Here is a 21,559-nt window from a genome sequence, read left to right as displayed (position 1 = left end):
AAGTGGGATTGGGTAGATATTTTAATAAGTAAATAAGTGGGGACCATGTCATTTTGGTGGGGTGGAGGTGGGATGAGTTTATGAAATTATTTGTTTAATAGGATGGTAGGTCATAGGGTAAATTAGATTTATTATTTAATTAGATGGTGGGGTTGATAAGTTACTAAAAATGGCAAGTGATAAATACGACCGGAAAAAGCAAGTGTATCCCTTAAATAAATAGCGAGGGAGTAGTTGAAAACAATATTTATATTTTCCTTTCTCCTTCTTTTCCTTCCGATTCCCTTCTACCAAAGAAAGCCTCATTGAAAGGGGCAATTCTTGTAGTTTTTAATGGTTTTATATATCCCCTTTTGTTTATAGAGGCTATTCGTTGGTACCATTTTATCACCATTGAAGAGCTCTCTATCTCTATCCATGGCGTAAGCTGCTACCTGCGAAGATTGGCAACTTTTTGGTGTGGGTAACTATAATTGTTGTTTATTTTAGTTGGTGATATTAGTTGATTTATTTTACTCTCAAGTAATGTGGGTCTTGTTTATTCAAGGATGATGGGACAATATACTACTACTGCAGTGAGTTATGTTCAAGGGACAATATTATCTTCCAATAATTATAGTTTTCATGGGTTTTCCACCAAACCCCAGGTGCTAATTCAGTATAATAAGTCAATCTTATATCATGGGAAATTTGCCAAGTTTAAAAGAAATGGAGGGCTTTCATCTTCATGGTCATGGCTAGGTAATTAATTTACTGTATTTTCTGAAACGAACTATTCATATGATTTTGTATAGTTGTAATGTGCTTTGTATTTTTGTAATAGGGTCCTTAGAGCTGTCGAGTAATGGTGTAAACAGCTTCCGTAAGGTATCGCAATTCACTGCTCTACCTTTTACCTTTTACCTTTTACCATTTTCGATTTGTGTTCGCTACTTGGCTTAGAGATAATTATATGAAAAATTGAAAACTATCAGCTATGCATTTTATCAGACTAATATTTAGTGCTAGAATTTTGTCAGACTAATGTTTAGTGCTAGAATCACACCTTGTAATCCCTTGTGAATTAGGAATTCTTTGTTAGAACGAAAGCGTGTGACAGTACTATGAATTAGAGTCTTTTAATGTCACTAAAGCCTTAGAAAGATAGAGGTTAAAGTTATTTTCCTGCGGTTCATACTTGATTTACTGTCTGCACGTTCTGCATTCACTCCCGTAAAATGAAATAGGAAAGGCCAGAAACCCAGCCACATTTCTTAATTTTGTCTGCTGATAAAGTATAGAGTCACAAGATGATGTTAGTTTTTATTTTTTATTTTTTTTATTTAAATGTAGTCATATACGGTTAAATTTCACTCGTAAATTGAAAGATTTCAGTCAATGTTAACAGAGGGATATGCATAGTCTTTCACCTACCCAATACAAGAAAATCATGCATATAAATAAGCACGAACAAGTAAAACTCGAAATTCATGATTAATACTGGTCTGTGGTTAGGTTGCTGAAAGAAATTCATGATTTTTTTTATTTCCGGGAGGGATTTCTAATTTTTTATCCCAAATGAGTATCGTAAGATAGTTTATTTTTGTCCCTTTTCCAATATTGAAAGGAATTCTTGATAGATGCGAGGCTACTACATGCCATAGATAATGTCAGAAAAAATTGTAAATCAATGTGTTATAAGAAGTTTCCGTAGCCATGTTCTTGGAGCAAGGGATACATCTGTTCTAACTACTTTCACTTCACAAGTTGTGACAAAATATTTTTCTCGGATGACTTTCCTATCTGATTTCTTGTCTCTCTTCTAGTTCACTGTTTCAGCCAGAACTAGATTATCATCTTATATGACCCTGATTAAATCATTCGCTTAATTTATGGTAGCCTAGGGTTGTGCCTTTCACTAGCTGTTCCATATAAGCCAAAGCTCCTCAGTAGTCAGCAGTATGATTAAGCCTCGAAAAACTTCTTTAAACTCCTAAAAAATCTTCTAAAAAAAATCTTATGAACAAATACAAGGTGATAATGAATTTAATCTATGTAGTTTATATTAGGAAAGTGCTTAGGCAGTTTATTGAGTTCACATTCAAGGGTACTGGGGTAGCACCCTGTTTGATAGGGTTGCCTACTTGCCTTAGTACAACACTGTATTAATGGTGATAAAAAGCCTCCTGAGCTCGAGCTTGGGGTTGCTCAGCATAAATCATTATTCTTACATTTGAGCTCTAGCTGAGCCTCGTGCTTTTCCGAGCTCAGAGTTTTGGAGTTAACTTTGCTTAAACTTGACTTGTGTTTGAAAGTTACTCGTATAACAAGAAAATGATATTTCTGATTAAAACATACTTCACACTACTGAGTTTTTTGTCAATATTTTGAGATCCTTTAATGTATTGTGCTTATTATTCACAATTTAATGTCGTAATGTGTAAAATTAAAATAGTTATGTTTCGCTTTTCAGCTTGCTCATAAGCCTATCAAGTCTCTGCTCGGCTCATGAAATTCTCGAATAGCTTGCTTAGGTTATTTTATAACCCCTAGTCGCATTGATATGATATAAGTTTGTAACTGTAATTAGAATGCCTTGGTAGTTGGCTTGTTTTGAATCTAAATTATATTCTGTTCTTAGGCCAAAGTTCTTGACAAGGAGGAAGGATTTCCACCCATCCAAACTCTTCAAAGATTTCCTACGGGGGAGCTTTCTGCAAAAGTTGTCATGGTCAGATTTGATTCTTCCATCCTGCTTCACCAGAAGCTTGACCAATCTGTCTCAATAATTTCCAATGCATTATTAACCATCAGATATATATATGAAGCTGGAGCAAAGGTAGTTTTGACTAGTAGCTGGAATGTCAAATGCAATTCCAAGGTTTTGTCTGAAGAGGCTGTTGCAGGTACTCTTCTGATTATTGTATCTACTGATTTCTGGTTGATTGTTGGTTTGACTATGTAATACTAAAGTATAAGTTAAAGTTTGATGTGCTGCTTCAGGAATAGTAACTACTGTGGCTTATGATGGGGGAGAGTGAATGTAGTCTTGTAGTTTTCTGAGAGTTCCGGGACCGTTTATCACTAGTTAATACCCTAGCTTTGCATGGTTTTAAATTAATATATGCAAAACTTCAAGGTTAAGTAGTAAGACTCTAGTTTCTGATGGAGTTTTTTTATTAATAGATTTGGCCAACTTATAGACACGTTTATTAAATAGCTTCAACGTAAAAATTAACATAAAAATAACTAAAAGCTTTGATTTTCAGTGTTATTAGCTAGGGTGAGTTTATCCCTCAGATTCAACCCCTATCTTCAGACTCTGCCACATCAGCTTGCCACTAATTTTTACTTACTTTTTCATTATTCAGACTCACACAAGACTCTCCCTATTTTTACACATTATCCCCAGACTCGTCTGAGACTTAACTAAGCTCACCCCGAGACTTACCTTAAGACTTGGGATAAACTCACTCCCTCATACTCAACTCCTATCTACAGACTCTGCCACATCAGTTTTCCACTAAATTTTACCTAATTTTTCATTATTCAAATTCACACAAGATTCTCCCTATTTTACACATTAGACTCAACTAAGCTCTTAAAAAAAGATAATTAAATAGGATAAAGTATGATGATGCGGTATAATTTGATTTGGTTGGAGAAAAAGTGGAGTCTTAATTGAATCTTGAGTGAGTCTTGGATTTTCAAACTCACTTCAAGACTTGTTGTAGTCTTTTACCACATTATCCCAAAACTTAGACTCGAAACTCACTTCGAGACGCACCTTAAGACTTGGGATAAACTCACCCTTATTAGCCCCATTACCCAACTGCACTTATTAAGTGTCTTCTACAAAAGACTTGGTCAGCTTTAGGAATCTAGGATGAAATATTGGTGAGCTTAGGATGAAAATCTGCATTAGTGGCTTCTATATTTCTACTTTAGTATATACTACCTTCATTCCTTAAAGTTCTTTATGCTTTGGAATATATGTCAAAGCCATGAAAACTATTACGACCTTAGATTCTCACTATTATATACATCAAAACATAATCACGTGGGATACCTTCGTTCCTTAAAGTTCTTTACAACTTGGAATATGTGTCCATACCATGAAACTATGACCATAGGTTTTTACTATTGTACACATCAAAACATTATCATGTAGGATCTTGTTAGATTCGTTTCGATATATATACTTTCAAGATATCAACTTTTTATAATTTTTTCTCATACGAAATTAGATATATTAATGGTTATTGGAGTCCGTGCAAATAGTGAGCACAAAGAACTTTCAGGAACGAAGGTAGTAACATAAACGCCTTTCACCATTTGCAGTCAAATGATCCCCTATACCCAAAATAAAAACGAAACTGGTGGATTACAATTGTGGCTAAGGTACACCCTGTGATCTACCACTAATTGTATGCTTTATCACTGACATATTGTAGTGTTATAGTTAGTTCATTAAAATATTTTTTAAAACATTTCCATAAATTCCCCTTTGTACACCTCTCAGCCTTCTCCTTTATGTAATCCTCATGTTGGGTTTAGAGTTCAGACTAAAACAGATGACCTCATCGGTTCATTTAGACATTTAGCAGTGCAGCTCTTCTTAAACACACTTTTGATATGAGAAATACTAATCAATTTCCTGTTGTCTTTGTTGATTGGCAGAATTCCTTTCATCAGTGCTCCAACTCAGAGTTGTCCCTGGTAAATGTATTTCTGCACATCAGCAGCCAGCAGCGGAACAGTTTGATGAAGGCGATATAATTCTTTTTGAAAATCTTTCCAAGTACAAACAAGAAATTGCCAATGATTCAGAATTTGCTAGGAGATTAGCATCCGGGGTTGATATTTTTGTCAATGATTCGTTTTCAACAGCTCAAAAAATTCTTGCATCAACTGTTGGAGTGACCCAGTTTTGTTATGCTTGTCTTGCTGGTTTTTACTTTGAAGAGTGTTTGGACAATATGAAGAAGATTACAGAATGTGACAAGACTCCCTGTGTTGCAGTGGTATTTCCTTGCTGCTAATTATCCCTTAATATATATTTTGTTTGATTCAGTTATACTGCTCATTTCGAGGTAAATCACAATTTCTAAATTGATATATGTTTCACCGTTTTGTCTAGATAGGAGGTGGAAATCTTAAAGACAAGGCAGCAGCCTTGCGCGTTTTAGCTTCTAAATGTGATGGTTTGGTATTTGTGGGGATGATGGCGTTACAAATCATGCATGTCTTGGGAATGCCTGTTCCTCTGTATTTGGTTGAGCACCAAGCAGTCAAGGAAGCTCAAGAAATAGTAAGGTATGCCGAACGTAAAAGCATTCCTATTCTATTGCCAAGTGACTTTTTGTGCAAGCATAGGCACCTGCAGATGCAAGTGGAGACATTTTCTGCTCAAAATATCTTGGATGGTAAGTTGCTCCATTTGTACTCGTTACTGTTTGTAAGAGTAAGCACTTTCCCCGCTATATCCACTAACTTGCGCACTGAAGACCATTTATGCTTTTGTTGAGGTCCCGCAGTCCTGCCTCCACTTTTTATGTCATTTTTCTTTGTTCTTTTCATCATCTTTTTTCTCCTGGTCTCTCTCCCTCCCTTGAATCTAGAAGTACGAATTATATTCTATAAACGTCAAACTTAGTTATAATTTTATAATAGTATCCTTAATCGAATAGTGAAGAAGAGAAAATTAAGGGCAGTTTATAGAAATGAAAGTAACTGAACATAAGTAGCTGAAACTCTGAAAGAGCCTGAAACAAATATTGTACACTTCTTTGTTGGTATCTAAAAGACGTCTACACTTCTAGATTGTAACTTACACCTTACACTAAAATAGCAGAAGTTTATGAAATTGTATACTCCTTGGAAAGTTATTCAAATTGTTTTCTTCAGACTTCCAACTGTCTCTAAATTTGTTATCTACTATTGTTAAAATGAAGGAAAAGAAGTTGTGTATCCATTAATTTCAAACGCCAAACATGCTCATAGACTCATAGGGGCACTGGTACTAGTAGTAGCAGTTGTAACTTTCTTATGATTTAGTAGTAGAGAATTCATACTTGGATGTTATTGATGCTGTTCCTGGTTGGTGGATGTTCGGCTTTCAGCTGACTTCAAATTTAAAACCGTGTATTATCTTTAAGTTATTAATTAGCCCTAATAAGATACAATAAATAAGTTAAACACATTCCTTGCTAAACAGGAAAAACTCTATCTAGAAGGTCTACATCAGGTTTCTGCATATTTTTGGGTGATTTCGGGTATCAGTCTGATTCTATCTCTGTTCCTTTTTTATGTAATTCTTTGTACTAAGAGTCTTTGACCCTTCTATTTGATATGCTCTAACTTCTAATTAAGCTAACGTCTCTGACAAATTCTACAGAAGATGGTTTTTACCCCCTACCCCTGATTATAATGATGTGAAGAATTTTATTAATGTTTTCTGTTACCCTCTCTGTTTTCTGTTTAGGTTGGGAACCTGTTGATCTGGGATCAAACTCATTCAATGAAATTACCACTTTTCTTTCAAGATGTAAGGTGGTTACTCTCTCCGTTTGATAGTGTTTTTTTAGTTGACTTTTTCTAAACGATGAAGAAAGTGAAAAAGAACAAATAAGATTTGTTTTAGAGGGGCAGTGAATTGAATACATAGAAAAAGGGGGGAATTTAGGATGGTTAGTTTTAACACACCAAATGGGAAGAATTATAATCATGTTCAATGACACACATATCAACTAGTACTATTGAAATACCTCTCCCCCAAACCTCCCACTCCTTTAAAAAAAAATCATCGTGAGGAAAAAAAATTTGAAGTCAATCTTCTTGTTGCTTGTCATTTTCTCCTGTTCGTCAATCTTGTTGTTGCTTGTCATACCCCCATATATATAAAATTTAACTACGTTTACAACGTCCGTCTTTTCTTTAATAGTCCTGGTCCTTATAATGATGATTAGGCAGATTTAATGGTGTTTACACAAGGCAAGCATGGGTTTTCATTGAAATGCACAAGAAGCACGAAATGAATTGAAAATTTTGCAACGGAAGGTAAACTCAAAGAAATCTCACCTCTCAACCCTTCTTCACTCTCTTCTATCTTTGTCTCTTTCACAAGATTTGTCGGCTAAGCTTGTGAATCCTCAATATGTACAACAGACACCAATAAGCTGCATGGACATTACTTCTTTGTCCCTTTGATGCTTTTATAACTTTAGTGGTGATATTTCCCGTGTTTGGTGGAAAGGATAGCATACCTATGGGGCTATTGATACTGAGGGTCATCTGGAAATTCAATATTATGGGATCTGTTGTTTTTATACTTACCAAAGATAAAGATACAACCTAACACCAAAACACCCAGGCGAAAGATAGTGTTTCCCCCATCTTCTAAGAAGGGTTTGGAAACACGATCAAGACAAAACTAAATGAAGCACTTTTTCATTTTCTCAGTGTTTCTACAAGCTACATTGAACAAAATTCTATTTGCAACTACCTCACAATCATTGGGCTTATTACTAAAATGTTTAGCATTTTGCTGCAACCATAAAGCGTACACAGTTTCTATAAATGCCATACTATAAACTTTATCAGCATTCTTTGTGCTCCTGCTTTTCTTTGCAATCCACTGCACTTCCTCCTGAAAACCCATGGGATTCCTGTGTAGACCAACATGTTGCATCACTAAACACCAGACGTCACTTGAAAAATCGCAGCTGAAAAATAGATGCTGTAGTGTGTCTGCTGCCAGCAGAAACAACAGAGACCATTAGTAGGCAACCTATCTTTTGTAGCGAGTCTATTCTGTAAAGAAAGCAACACAATGAAGGTACTCTTTGGGCTCGCTTTGCTGTTACAGATGATTCTCTTCCAATCCCGCTGTTTTCCAGTTTTTCTCACAAAGTCATACATTTTCTGGATCTTAAACTTACCTGCAATAATGAATTGTGCAGGACCACCAGCAGCTTGTAAAATTTATCTACTTTGCCATATTTTCCTCGTAAAGACCATGTAAGTTCATCAGGGATAGACATGGACCAAAGTCCTTATGTTTGATGTCGTACATGTGCACCCACTTTATCCACAACCTATCTTGTTTCAAAACAAAATCCCAACGTTGCTGATAACTGCTGCTTTTTTCCAAATAGTAAGGTCCTTCAAATTCCACCCACCACAAACCTTAGGAAAGCACATCTTATCCCAAGCTACAGCCCTACAGGTGCTTTCTTTGAACTTGAATCACCACCCGTCCATAGCAACACCCTACAAATCCTCTGAATTTCTTTATTTACCTTTTTAGGCTTTAAAAATATTTGACACCAGTATGGTTGTATGCCAAATAAATCATATTTGATTAATGAATTCTGCCTGCATAAGATGGCAACTTAGCTTACCAATTTCTAATTGTAGCAACTGTCTTTTCAACCAAGGGCTTACAATCTGTGTAGCTCAGTTTCCTTGTAGTCAAAGGGACTCCTGAGTACTTAAAAGGAAAGTTACCTTTAGAAATGCCCAAACTCTCAACATTATGATCTCCTCTATACGTGAGATACCAGTCATATAAACATCATTTTTATGAAGATTACCAACCAAACCTGAAGCTTCAGAGAACTTAGTAAAAGCATCGAACATCACTTTAACTGTGTTCTTGTCAACTCTACAAAACATCAAAAGATCATCTACAAACATCATGTGTGTGATCCCTAGCTTTTTGCACCTTGGGTGAAATTCGAAATCAGGAGGAACAGAAGCAGATTCTAAGCACCGGGACAGATATTCCAACCCCAAAGCAAAGAGTAAAGGAGACATCGGGCACCTTGCCTTAACCATTTTCATACTGTTATAGGGGTTGTAGGAAAACCATTAAACCAGTATAGAATAAGAGACAAGACAGTGAAAAGGCATTGCATAATCTAGTATACTAGAAGGAAACCCCACTCATGAAGTATAGTATGTAAACAGGTCATTCGAGGGAATCATATGCCTTTTTTAAGTCTACCTTGATCATACATCTCGGGTAAACATTCTTCCTAGAATAGCACTTGATAAGCTCAGAGGCGAGCAATATGTTATCAGAAATAGCTCTCCCGGGAATAAAGCTTGCCTGAGAACAATTGACCACATTACCAACCACTAACTGCATCCTTGAAGTCAGAATTATTTGAAATGAGCTTATAAACAACTGAGCAACAAGCTATAGGCCTGAAGTCCGTCACACTAGAAGCATTCTGGATTATGGGAATTAAGGTAAAATGTGGTGTTCACTTGTTTTAACAATGTACTCGTATCAAAGAGGTCTTTAACTGCGTCATAAATGTCTCTCTTAATCACAACCCAAGCCTTGAGGAAGAACAAACTATTAAGCCCATCCGACCCCGGAACCTTGTTAATATCAATACCCTTAAGAGCATTGTCAATTTCTTGATTAGTAGTTGGTCTGACAAGTCTCTCAGCAGCTTCTGAAGTCAACTGATTTAGAAACCCCAATTTCCGTCTCAACGTTATCCTCAGAAGTCAACTTACTACCTGATCAATCAAACAGAACTTCAATACTATTCCTGTCATTTCTCTCTTTCATAGCACTAAAGAAGAATTTGGAGTTTGAATCTCCCAGTTGTAGCAATTGCACCCTTGATTTCTTTTTATAAGCACTTTCTTGCACTTTTAAGAACTTTTTAAGCATAGAAGTTGTACTTCTTTCAGTCTCTTGAAGCATCAAATCAGTGTTATTAGTACGTTGGGACTGAATTGTCTCCAACTCACCTCGAAGAATATCTATCCTCTCATCAAGTCTTTCAAAGTCTCTCTGGTGCAATGATTTCAATCAAGTTTTGACAGATTTAAGTTTCTACCACACGATATGAAATCTTCTTGCTCAGCCATGTAGTTGAAGAATTTGAAGGGTCTGCCCCCCTTCTTAATTTCCATTTGATATTTTAGTACCACTGGAGAGTGATCCGAGAGCCCTGGATTCATATAATCAACAATAGCAGTAGCAAAACCTGTGTGCCAAGCTATATTACCAAAATCTCTACATGGTATCTTTATCTTTTATCCTGTTGGATTTTTTTTATCTCCTACGGAGTATATTATTGAAACACAGAATAATGAGCTGTTAATTTTGCTTTGGATTCTAGATAATGCTTGGTGACATCTAGTATTTGATAAAGAGGCTCTAGGTGAGTAAGTGTGTGAGATAAAGATAATATATCCCACTTATTGCTTCATAAACTATCGGGTACCTTCCTCCCTTTGATAAACCCTTACAGAAAAATGACTAAACAGAAGAGGTTTTTTTAGGTGTTCCTTTTTCTCTGCTCCTCAAATAATAAAAAGAGATAAATCTAAAGAGTCTTTGTTTCTGCTCCTCAAATAATAAAAAGTGATAAATCTAAAGAGTCTAGAATTAGGGGTTGGCTACAGAGGCATGAAGGCAAGTGGGTTAAGGGAGTCGTATGGAACTCTATAAGTATGTTAGTTGATCCTTGGCGCATGAGAGAATTATTAGAGGGGTTTGTCGAGGACGGGGGGTTTCTAAAATTAAGTGTCTCTCATCCCTACTTAATTGTGGGACTTCGAAGAAACTCATTGTTATGGTCTTTTGGAACATTAGGCTTGATAATGTAAAAACACTATTTGGACCCTTTATCTATACCTATCTGTCTACAAGTTGGGGGTGAGGAGTATGTGATTTTACTCTATTTAGGGATCTAATTCTTCTGTGCATCACGCCTTTTCCAGGGGCTTTCCTTAAGAGTTACATTCTGCATGATTAATGGTTGGAGGGATTTAATGTTATTCACGAAAATTCCTCTTTTTAGGAGGCTGAGAGTCCCTGAGACCAAGACTCCTTTACCCATCACATATTTTAAATCTTACTCAGGAAAGCACTATGTCCTTCGTTAGACTAGTTTGCACCTTTTGCCTGCATTCCTACAAGACAGTAATTTTCTAGTGGTTTACAAAGCTGTAATGGTTGAAGGAAGCTATAACACCATACTAGAATGCTATGATCAGATTCTTGTTTAGCTCAAGTATCCATGGGTACTTGCATACTTGACATCTGAAGTGGGTATGGAGTAAATGGACTCTTGGAAGTTCTGCACCCTAACATTCAAAGTTCTCATGGAAGTTCTTCAACCCAACATTAAATGTTTTCAGGATATCACTTATCAGGCATTCAGGCTATCAGCTGTTCAGTGCCATATTGGACTTTTTCACCCCAACATTCAAAGTTTTCATTGTTGAACCTCAAAAAAAAATTGGTATAGAAATCTGTAATGGAAAACTGTAACTCTTGTGCTGATCTTCTCAATCACTGAAGCTTAGTTTTCATCTTTAGAAACTCTTAACTCTGGTTGGTTTCTAGAAGGGGGAACACTTGATCATCTTTAGAAACTCTTAACTCTGGTTGGTTTCTAGAAGGGGGAACACTTGATCATCTTCATACTACTTGTTTTGTTATTAGTACTTTGTATTTGGTATTTCCCTTTTACTATTATTCCTTCTGTGGGTTTCTGCAATAGTTATCCACTTTCATAAACCCCTGTGTCACTTTCTCAGACCTGTGAAATGTGTAAATATTTTATCTAGTGATAGTGAATATTTAATCGCTTCTTACGCAACACTTTTCATTTTCAGAAGATTATATGGATTGGTCCTGTGAAAGTCAGACAGTCTCATGAGAATAATGATGGTGACTCTAAACTAGCACTTATTCTTGATAAAGTAAGCCAAGATGGTTGTCATGTTACAATCGTTGGGCATATGGCATGTGATGCAGTTCTTCAGATATCAAGATCTGCACCGGTACATACTATGATTGAGCATGCATCTGTTGTTTGGGAATATCTGAAAGGAAGAAATCTTCCCGGCCTTCTAGCAGTGGATAGAGTATGTTCTGTTTTTCTGCTTCTCACATAATTTAACTATATTCTTACTCAACCATGATTGTTATGCTATGGCTAGACTGCCTTCTATATTCTATTGTTTATAAGAGTAGCTTTTGAGTATAATAGTAAATTTTAAAAACTAGCATGACATCCTGAAAGCAGTTGGTTTCTTGTAGTTGTTGGCAATTTTCTGATATCAGATACATGTATGTCATTAGATTATCTTTTACTATTTGAGCTGGAAATCGATGACAATTCATGCCATTGACGCACCAATTGGTGCTTCCAGTAGTGATTCTACTAGACCTCTGTTGTAAAGCATTTGGTCAGTGTACAGTGTCATTTAGCTAGGATTCTTAATTTTCAGTTTTTCATTTGTTGATCATAATTCCAGGAAGGCGGGTATAGTTTGTCAAACGGATTAAATGTGTGTCTGGCATGGAGAGTTATTGAGCTAATCGCTATGATAAACAGGTTATTGATGGTATCCCAAGAGGAGAAGCTAGCTTCATAAGTCCTATTACCTACTCAAACAGTTCCTTGATCCTGTTCTTGGTACTATGGGTTCCTCTCCTAGTTGTTGGGATATTGTTGAAGAAGTTTGGCAAAAGACTTGATAGGACTATAAATTTCATTTTTATCATCTTGTTCCCAAAATACTACTCTTAGAAGGTGGGAGTTTCAGCCTAATAGATTAGTTACTACTATGTACACTATCATTCTTGTTCTTGTGCTGAAAACATCAAATGCATTTGCCTTTTTATTTCTAGCCAGTGCTTTTGCTAAAGGGAATCAGATTTTGGTTGTTGTTCTTGTTCAAAGGTGCTTCCTTACGATGCTAATAGAATAAGCGGGATTTTGTTTTAAAGTTGGATTGAGAAGGCATAAGTCATAGCTGCATGCATCTACTAATGATCAATAAGCTTTGAATCCTTGCCGATTTGGTTGATTAGTTCTCATGAATTGTACAATTATTTCTGCATTGTAAATCCATTCATTATCATTCATTATCATTACCCCATTGCCTTAATAAGGCTCCCGCAAGAAGCGGGGTAAGGGGGGTCCGACATACGCAACCTTACCCCCGCAATTGCAGAGAGGTTGTTTCCAATTGACCCAAAAGCGATAACGGGACTACCACGGGACGACCGTCTTCTACTTCATGGGAAGGAAGCGAAGAGGTTTTAAGAGCCATTTTGATTTAGTCCATTATATCCCACTGCCAAAAGAACAAATGAATCTTTGGCTCCATCGGAAATGGACAAATGAATCTTCTGCGTTGTAAATGAAAAGTAAAAATTATGGCTTAGTGCTTTGAAGGATGATTGGTAGAGTGATTCACTTTCTCTTATCTCTCCACACTTATTATTCATGTGTTTTGTAAAGTAGTCGCCAGAGGTGCTAATAGGAGTACAGAGTACCCTTTTTCCGTCTTTTATTTCCTATGACGGGATTTTTTTCTCTTGCTTCTTTGCCATTGCACTTGCTATCTTTTAGGCTTTTGGAAACCTAGTTGACGGTTTGACCTCAAACTGAGTATGGAAACAAGCGGTGCTTATTGATTTAGTTTTATTATATTGAGGTTTAGTCTCCACATTTTGCGCCAGAAAATGTTATTTTGCTAATGATATTTACCCTATCAAAGATATTTGGTTTATACTTACCCTTTTTTCTCAGAATCTAGTTAATAACACTTTTACACTTTGTTTGGATAAGAGGAAAAGGAGTGAAGGGAAGGAGAACAAGCTCCCTTGTTTGGATAAAAGGAAGGGGAAGGATCCATTTCCCCTCCCTAATTAATAAATACCATTCCTCCAAAGTTGGAGAGCTTTGGAGGAAAATGGAACTCAACCTCGTCCTCCTCCCCTTCCTTTCCCTTCTACCATGCTATCCAAATACGCCGTTAAGATATTTGATGAATGGAAGTCTCGGAACACTTGATTTTTTCTTTGAAGACGGGCTATGGTTGTCTAATCGTTTCTAATTGCAATTATTCTCCTTTCTAATTTTGTTAAGTATCATGGGAAAATTGATAAGGTAACTATAAAGAATTTGAGGAACTTTGGGGGTATTGTGTAAGTCAGTAATTTTATTTAGTTGGTGAAAAAAGATCTATGTGTGGTTGGCTGGATCTTCAGAATATGATGTCAACTTACGAACAATAGTTCATGGAGAAATTGCTTCAGTGATTTCCTTTAGAACTAGATTACATTTCAAAGTGTTAATTGCAAATGACATCATCAAGGAAATATTGTGTGGGGTGCCAAAGCATTGGTTTTTACTTTTAAATCTTTGAAAATCATATCTTACATACTCTTTCGTGGGTTTTAAGGCTGATATTAGGGATGAGATCTACTTTCGGAGATTTTGGACAGGAAAAGTTATATTTCTCTGTGATGACTATTTGAATCTTTGATGTGGAAGTGTATAGGGTCTCAGAGTTAAGTACGTTTAAGCTCCTTATCGTCTTTACAGATTTTGATTGAAAGGTCTCAACTGTGAAGCGTTGAGTGTGTTGACAGTTGATATTACTGGAGAATATACTGTACATTCTTCTTACAATGTCCACATCTAATGTTTTTCCTCTTCGGAACTACCTATGGATTTTTGAGGCACTCTTATTCTTAAAGCTTCCACTTGAATTAATGTCCTGAACAGAATAAACAAAAAAACATTATTGAAAAAATTAGTCTTTACAAAATGACATCTCTTGTTTGTTTGTTATTCTTCGTGATGGGATGACTTATGAACATCTGTCTTTGCCCAGTTATTATTCTTGGCATTCTCGGACCAGCCCGTATGAGAACTTGAAAGAACGCATTTAGGGGTTTTAATGAGAAGCAGAACTGCAGAAGTTTTATTAATATTTGCCAATCAGTTGGTGAATTTGGTCTGAAGATAGTGAGAGAATGTATAAAAATGGCAAAAAAAAAAAAAAAAAAATAGAACTGAATTTTTCTCTTAAAAGGAAAAAAACACTGACTTAAAGTGTGTTAGTTTATATGTAGTCCTTTACTTGTCCAAGATTTAGCTCTGAAATAAGAGAGCCTTATGAGAGGCATTTTATGGTAATAAGTCGATTGAAAAGATCTTCGTTATTTTTTTAATTGATTGGCTCCTCGGAGAAGAGAATGTCTTCCGTAATTGGTTGATATTCTTCTTTCTTCTAAGTTACTCTATCCTTTTTCCTGCTATTGGAACAATGTTGACTGTCAATATTTTTGTCGATAAAAGAAACTGAAAAAACTGGTGAATGTGATTGTCAATATTGCAGGCATACCCATCTGAGATAGAGTGGAATATGATTTACCCTGATCCTTCTCAATCTCTGGCAGTTGATATAGGAAGCGGTAAGTACTTGTCCTCCTCTTTTGCTTTCTATGTTGTTTACTCTTATAGAAAAGACATTCACTACTAGTTGAGGTATTGGTTTATTTTGCACAAAGGTGTCCTATGACAAGAAGGAAAGTTCATAAGTTTGATATGTTTTTTGGTGAGTTGGCTCTTTATTTTTTTTATTTTTTTTTTTGACATAAGCTAACTAAACAAAATTACGGAAAAGTAGAAAAGCAAATTAAATTCCGTGAAGCTTCATTTGCAAGAAAATGAGCTTGACTCACTCGCTGCCGCTCCACCTTATGAACACTACACCAGGAGAAATCCTTACCTACGATCTTGATTTCTTCTAAGGTCCATCTAATATGCATTTCCTGAAAATCTTCGTCCACAAGCAGTTGAACCAGTTGCTGAGAATCAGTAAGAACCAGTTGCTGAGAATCAGTAAGAACAGTAACATTTTCCATCCTTGCCTGTCGCGCCCACTTCATACCGAATAGGCAAGCCATTGCTTCAGCTTGTAAGGCGGTCTCCGTAGTTCATGAAGAAGACTCACCCATTACCATTCCATCTGTCCTTTGGTGATTCTCCCACACCCACCCCATACCTGCATTGCAGTTGCGCTTATGCCAAGATCCATCCACTTGAATCATCGCAGTTGATCCCTCAATATCGCTATGACCAATTATCGCCCTGAAAAAACCTGGTGGAATATGTGGCTCGGTTTCTGGAGGATGAAGAAACTGTAGCGGATTACCATGTTTCCTACTAAACACACCATGCTGGTCCAGACCCTCCTTTATTAAAACAAAAACCGAGGCAGTGGTGATGATTTCATTCCTGAATACGCGGCTGTTCCTAGACAACCAAAGTGCCCATAAAGTACTAATGAAGTAGATACTTCGAGTACTATTCTTTCCATCCTGGCGTTGAAATAGCCGGATATAACACAGAAACCAGTCCACAAAGTATATAGTTTTTTTTTATGTGAGTTGGCTCGTTATATGAGCTGTCTAACGAAGTTTTTTTTTTATAATTAAATGATAGGTCTAACCCTTGGTTGCTTAAAACTTTTTACATTTTCCTGCAACGTAATTATATATGAGGTGACGAATTTATGTTGTTATGGTACAAGCCAAGTCAAACATGGTAGTGCTGAAGAACAAATAATATATCAAAGGAGGAAAGACATTTTAAAAGAATAATCTCATTGCCATTCTTTTCCAATATTCACACCTACAACATGGACTCGAATACAAGTATCCTATACGTGTGCGGATCCGATTGCCTTGACAAAATTTTCAAAGTTTTGGATATGAGGACACCGTCCTAACTTTCGACAATGATAAGGGTACGGAAAAAAGAATCTCCAAATCTTAGTTTTAAAAAGCGCGCTTTTTTGCGCTTAAAGCTCGGAAGCTCAGAAGCTCACAGCAAAACGCTTTTGCCAGCCGAAGCCTAGCGACATACAAGAAGCGCGCGCTTCCTAGCACTTCGGTGCTTCTGCGCTTCCTAGCGCTTTTGCGCTTCTTGTAGTCTGGGCACATCAAACCCTTCTTTTTTATAAAAAGTAAAGCCACGTGACTCTAATCTTCTTTTTTAAAGTATCACGTGATTTCTTTTTTTTGAAAAGCGAATATTTTGGAAGTTTTTGCAAACCCTAGTGCAATTTTCTCCCGTAGCCGGATTTCTCTAGCCTTCTCGCCGGATTTCTCCCGTCGGATTTTGAATTTTTCTTTCATCGTTTTGATTTCTCTTTTATTTTTTTCATCTTTTCTTTCCATATTTTCTCCATATTTTTTGAACTTTTGAAAATTTATTATTTTTTTTGGGTGCGCTTCGCCTACGAAAAGCGTGCGCTTTCGCTTTGCGCTTAAGCTCCAGGGCCCTTTTGCGCTTCAGTGCGCTTTGCGCTTTTTAAAACTAAGCTCCAAATCAATTGCATTAAAATTAACAAATTAATGAACAATTCTTGGTCTAATGGAAAACCAAAGTGTGAAAGGTCCAATAGAAAGAAAAAAACCCTGTGATTAAGGCTATGTTCTGTTCGACTTGTTTTGACTTACTTCAGAAAAAATAAGTTCAGATAAGTTATCAGATAGGTTCAGTTAAGTTTAGATAAGTTCAGATAATATAAGTTAGGTTTTTTTTCAGACGTTTTCACACTTAAGTTTATTTCAGGCAAAATAAGTTTTTTTTCCAGATAATATAAGTTGAGACAAAATAACTCGAATAGAACGGAGCCTAAAGCTTTTTCTGTTTAGCTCAAGTTGTTGGTTGTTGCTACTTGCTTGGGACAATTCAATTATGTGGAAGTATTTTGCACTTGTAACACATTTGATTTCCATTGGACCTTTAATATCTTGGTTTCCCATTAGGCTTTTGATTGTTAATTAACTTTTTAACTTTAATTGATTTGGTGAAAAGTTTATAAGGAAATTTAATAACCTTTTAATTGTCATATCTCCATACCCATATAAAAAAATTAGGATGATGACCTTGTATCCAAAAAATTTAGAAAGTTTGTACAAAGCTACAACGAACTGATATATGGGTTAAGGGCACTTTAGGTAATATCTTTATGTTAGTAGCTCAAAAAAACGATAGTTTGTTAGAGAAGACGTTCTATAAGTAAGGCAAGTTAGAGAGAGGAAATCATGTTGAATGTTGATTGAGTATTTTGGGTTAGCTTAATAAACTAAATTGGGAGAGAATCCACCTTTCAAAAGTAGAATTATCATTCATAATTGCTGTAATGCCCATCTAATTAATCAACCATCTTGTTCGTCCCTATTTTTAGGGTTTAGGGTTTCCGATGGAGCCAAATATTCATTTTTTCTTTTGGTTGTGGGATGTAATGGACTAAATCAAAATGGCTCTTAATACCTCTTCGCTTCCTTTCCATGAAGTAGAAGATGGTTGTCCCGTTGTCGTCCCGTTATCGCTTTTGGGTCAATTGGAAACAACCTCTCGGCAATTGCAGGGGTAAGGTTGCGTACGTTCGACCCCCCCTTACCCCGCTTCTTGCGGGAGCCTCTTTGAGGCAATGGGGTAATGATAATGAATGATAATGACATGTTCGTCCCTATTTTCTGCCATTAATGATGCCCAATCTATGTTAATTCATAGCAGAAACATTCAGATCATCACTTGTACTGAACACTTGTATCCGAATCCATGTCATGTATGCATCTAAGGAAGTTAAGTTAATTAAAGAAAATAGAAAATAAGCTTAAAAGCTTATAAGAAAGGCTAATCGAATCTGAAACAATAATAGGACCAGGGCTTGGGCTAATTACTATGCATGCTAGCTATGGACCAATTATAGAACAATGAGGAGAGAAATGCTAAATTAAGGGTTCATTACTCTTTCAGTCTTTCTAGCTAATCAAGATTTTAGGCTAGAGAAACAAATAAGCACCTGACTTCGCAGGATAAATTACTCACATGACATCACTTCAGGTTTTTTCAAACAAGTTGTTCCTATGTTTCAGCTTTATTAGTTTGTTCTTCTTTCAGATTGCTGAGAGGATGTAGTGTCCTTGTTGTACATTATTGTCCTTAATATAAAATATCACTAATGTAATATCCGTTAGCCAAAGTCGAGTGAGAAGATTCTTGTTTCTCACTCAATAGTTTCTGGCCTGGTGATTGCAGGAAATGGATTATTTCTCATGGGAATGGCTACGATGCAAAACGATTTAAATTTTCTTGGTCTAGAGATCAATGAGAAGGTTGTTCAATGCTCCCTTCAAATTCAGTGAACACTCGATTGGATATGCAGAAGGATATATAATCCAATTCATTTTTTTCAGCTGGTCACACGTTGTCTGGAGTCTGCAGATCAATCTGGACTGAAGAATCTGTATGTATCATTGATCCTTTATATGGAGATAGTGACTTATGAGTGGGATCACTTTTTTTCTTTAATCAGCTGAGATTTCTTGTCAACTCCTTTAATTCACTCATCTTATATAAATAGTAATATTAAAATGACACCAAGAAGGTGGTTACCTATGAAAAAAGAATGCCAGATTCCATAATCTCCTTTTATGATAAGACATTGGCACATATGAAAAATTCTAACATAGTCGTCGACTACAGTGTGAAATCCATGATTCCATAAATCTAGCACCCTTATATAAGTCTGAAGTTTTACATCAGATCTGTATTAGGGTTTGTTTTGTAATGCGTAAGCATGAAATTGAAGTGAGAATAAATGTTCAACCCTTGTTTAAGTTTACAATCTCTTGAATGGACTGGGAACAACACAACTACATTTATCTGAAACGGGCAACAGCATGCTAGTCACTTCTTTATATGCCTCATGAATGATGTGTCAATTCCATCTGCAGTGGATTAATTCATTTATTTCATACCATTTTTATCTAATTAAGTTTTGGTTACCTGTGATAAGACACTTCATAGGAACAAATGCCACATCATCATTTCGGACCATTGTTTCCAGTTATCCAGGGCGACTTGTTCTTGTTTCAATTCAAGTAAGTAGACACTTTTTTAAATATAACTCTACCATGCCTTTATTTTTAGAAGATTAATGCTCCATATTCCTTTGTCAAGATTGTGTTGTATCCTCTGTAGGTTTCTCACTATCAGGCATCAGCTCTTAAGTATACGTGCTAAATGTTGTAGCTCCACTAGTTATCAATTGATATGTTTGGCTATACGCTGCAAAAAACTCTTTGTTTAAGTATTCCCAATGTCTTTGCTATTAGCAGTAGACTATACTGTATACACTTGCATGCAATCCATCCAGCATATCATAAAAGGGAGCTACAAATTATGTAGTACACAAATTTTCTCTTAATTGATATACTACAAATTTGAAATCACCTGTATTGTGACATCTTTGCTCTTTCGTGTGTTTGTCACATTGTCTTTGTCAATCATCAAGCAATTGCTTTAATTAACAACATGCGCTAAACTAATTGCATTTAGTGGTGTTTCAAAACTACTATGTCGTATTAAAATGGGATCTTAAGGAGTAGTGTCAGGGTGTCCAGATTTGAAAGAGTATGGATAGGTGAACAAGAAGAAGAATCCTTATGATATTCAAACAATGATGCAATACATCAAGATGGGAAATACAGTAATATGCTCTTGTCATTCTCTACTAAGTCCTTGAGTAGAATATAGGTATTTATATGAATTATTATGAAATGAAGTACAAGCTTGGAAAGCATGAATCTGTGCACAGCTTTAGACCCAGCTACGCTAACCATGCACCCAACATACAGCCTGATGATGCATTTGCTTAGCTTACTGGCAATTTTCTATGGGGACTGCATGACCATGTGTTTACTGTACTTACTGTGTATACTTCCCTGCCTCAAACCTCACTGCTACACGGCACTACAGAAAGAGGCACACGACAATGTTACTCAACTTGGATAGGATTATATCCATACCAAATTGACAATATCAATAACCATAATCCATATGTGAACATAATAGAAGACAAAATTTGCGTATAAATATGTTGTTATATTTCATTGATCTGAAAGTCTCATCAAAGCCATTACATGACTATAGTTAGCTTACTGGGTTTGTTATATTACAGTGTCCCAACCCTGATTTCAATGAGCCGGCGCATAGATGGAGGATGGTGAAAAGGTCACTAGTTGAAGCCATAGTCGATGAGCTTGCTCCTGGTGGAAAGGTATAATAATCTTAAACCACCCATTCTGATCTCATATTTGAGCTCAACCCCCAAATATTTTGTGTATATTGGTAGGTATTTCTTCAGTCAGATGTTGAACAAGTTGCAATGAGAATGCGCAAGCAATTCTTAGATGATGGAAAGAGAAAGCTTGTCATTGTCTACGACGATAAGAATAAGATAGCTGGCCTAAGAGGATGGCTTCAAGAAAATCCATTTGGAGTTCGGTCTGATTGGGAACGCCATGTCCTTGCTCGTGGGGCTCCTATGTATAGGTTGATGTTACAAAAGATAGCTGCTGATACAACTGTGGTAAATTGATGGATAGGGTTTAATCTAACAAATTTTGGTAAATTGAAAGGAAAAAATATGTATAAAACACACCTTTATGTGTTACATTGTACTTTACAAGAAAATACACAATAATGTAAGACATCTATTACTATATACACCAGGAATGACACGTGTCAATTCCTGGTGCGATTTTTTCCCGCCAAAAATCACTTTCCCAAAAAAGTTCATCTATTTTATTTTATTTTTATTCTCTACCTTTTTTATTAACTATTTATGTATGGAAACAAAATTAAGTCTATAAATTATGGCAATAATAGCTACGACGTAATAATAATTATTCTAAAGTAGTAATATTATAGTCAAATCGCTA

At 36.1% G+C, this 21,559-nt stretch overlaps 1 protein-coding gene across 1 annotated transcript; it reads left to right on the top strand.

Annotated features, from left to right (window-relative positions):
* Nucleotides 1-270: 270 nt before the first annotated feature.
* Nucleotides 271-21,435, top strand: LOC110802147 (uncharacterized). Its single transcript, XM_022007578.2, has 14 exons — nt 271-463; nt 548-741; nt 824-867; nt 2,621-2,885; nt 4,660-5,003; nt 5,120-5,405; nt 6,464-6,531; nt 11,629-11,880; nt 15,154-15,229; nt 18,873-18,949; nt 19,031-19,080; nt 19,633-19,717; nt 20,797-20,895; nt 20,971-21,435. Exons 2-14 carry the CDS (start codon nt 549-551, stop codon nt 21,214-21,216), a joined length of 2,085 nt encoding a protein of 694 aa, XP_021863270.2. The 5' UTR covers nt 271-463; nt 548; the 3' UTR covers nt 21,217-21,435.
* The last annotated feature ends 124 nt before the right edge of the window (nt 21,436-21,559 follow it).

Source organism: Spinacia oleracea, chromosome 5 (genome assembly GCF_020520425.1).
Source record: "Spinacia oleracea cultivar Varoflay chromosome 5, BTI_SOV_V1, whole genome shotgun sequence".
Taxonomy (NCBI): Eukaryota; Viridiplantae; Streptophyta; class Magnoliopsida; order Caryophyllales; family Amaranthaceae; genus Spinacia; species Spinacia oleracea.
The sequence above is the reverse complement of the archived record's forward strand: the minus strand, read 5'-3'. Positions and strand labels throughout refer to the sequence as shown.

Coding starts and splice junctions, on each gene's coding strand:
- LOC110802147 (XM_022007578.2), top strand. CDS start 549: ATGATGGGACAATATACTACTACTGCAGTGAGTTATGTTCAAGGGACA. Junction 5,406..6,463: donor TGCTCAAAATATCTTGGATG/GTAAGTTGCTCC, acceptor TTTTCTGTTTAG/GTTGGGAACCTGTTGATCTG. Junction 19,718..20,796: donor TTGTTCTTGTTTCAATTCAA/GTAAGTAGACAC, acceptor GTTATATTACAG/TGTCCCAACCCTGATTTCAA.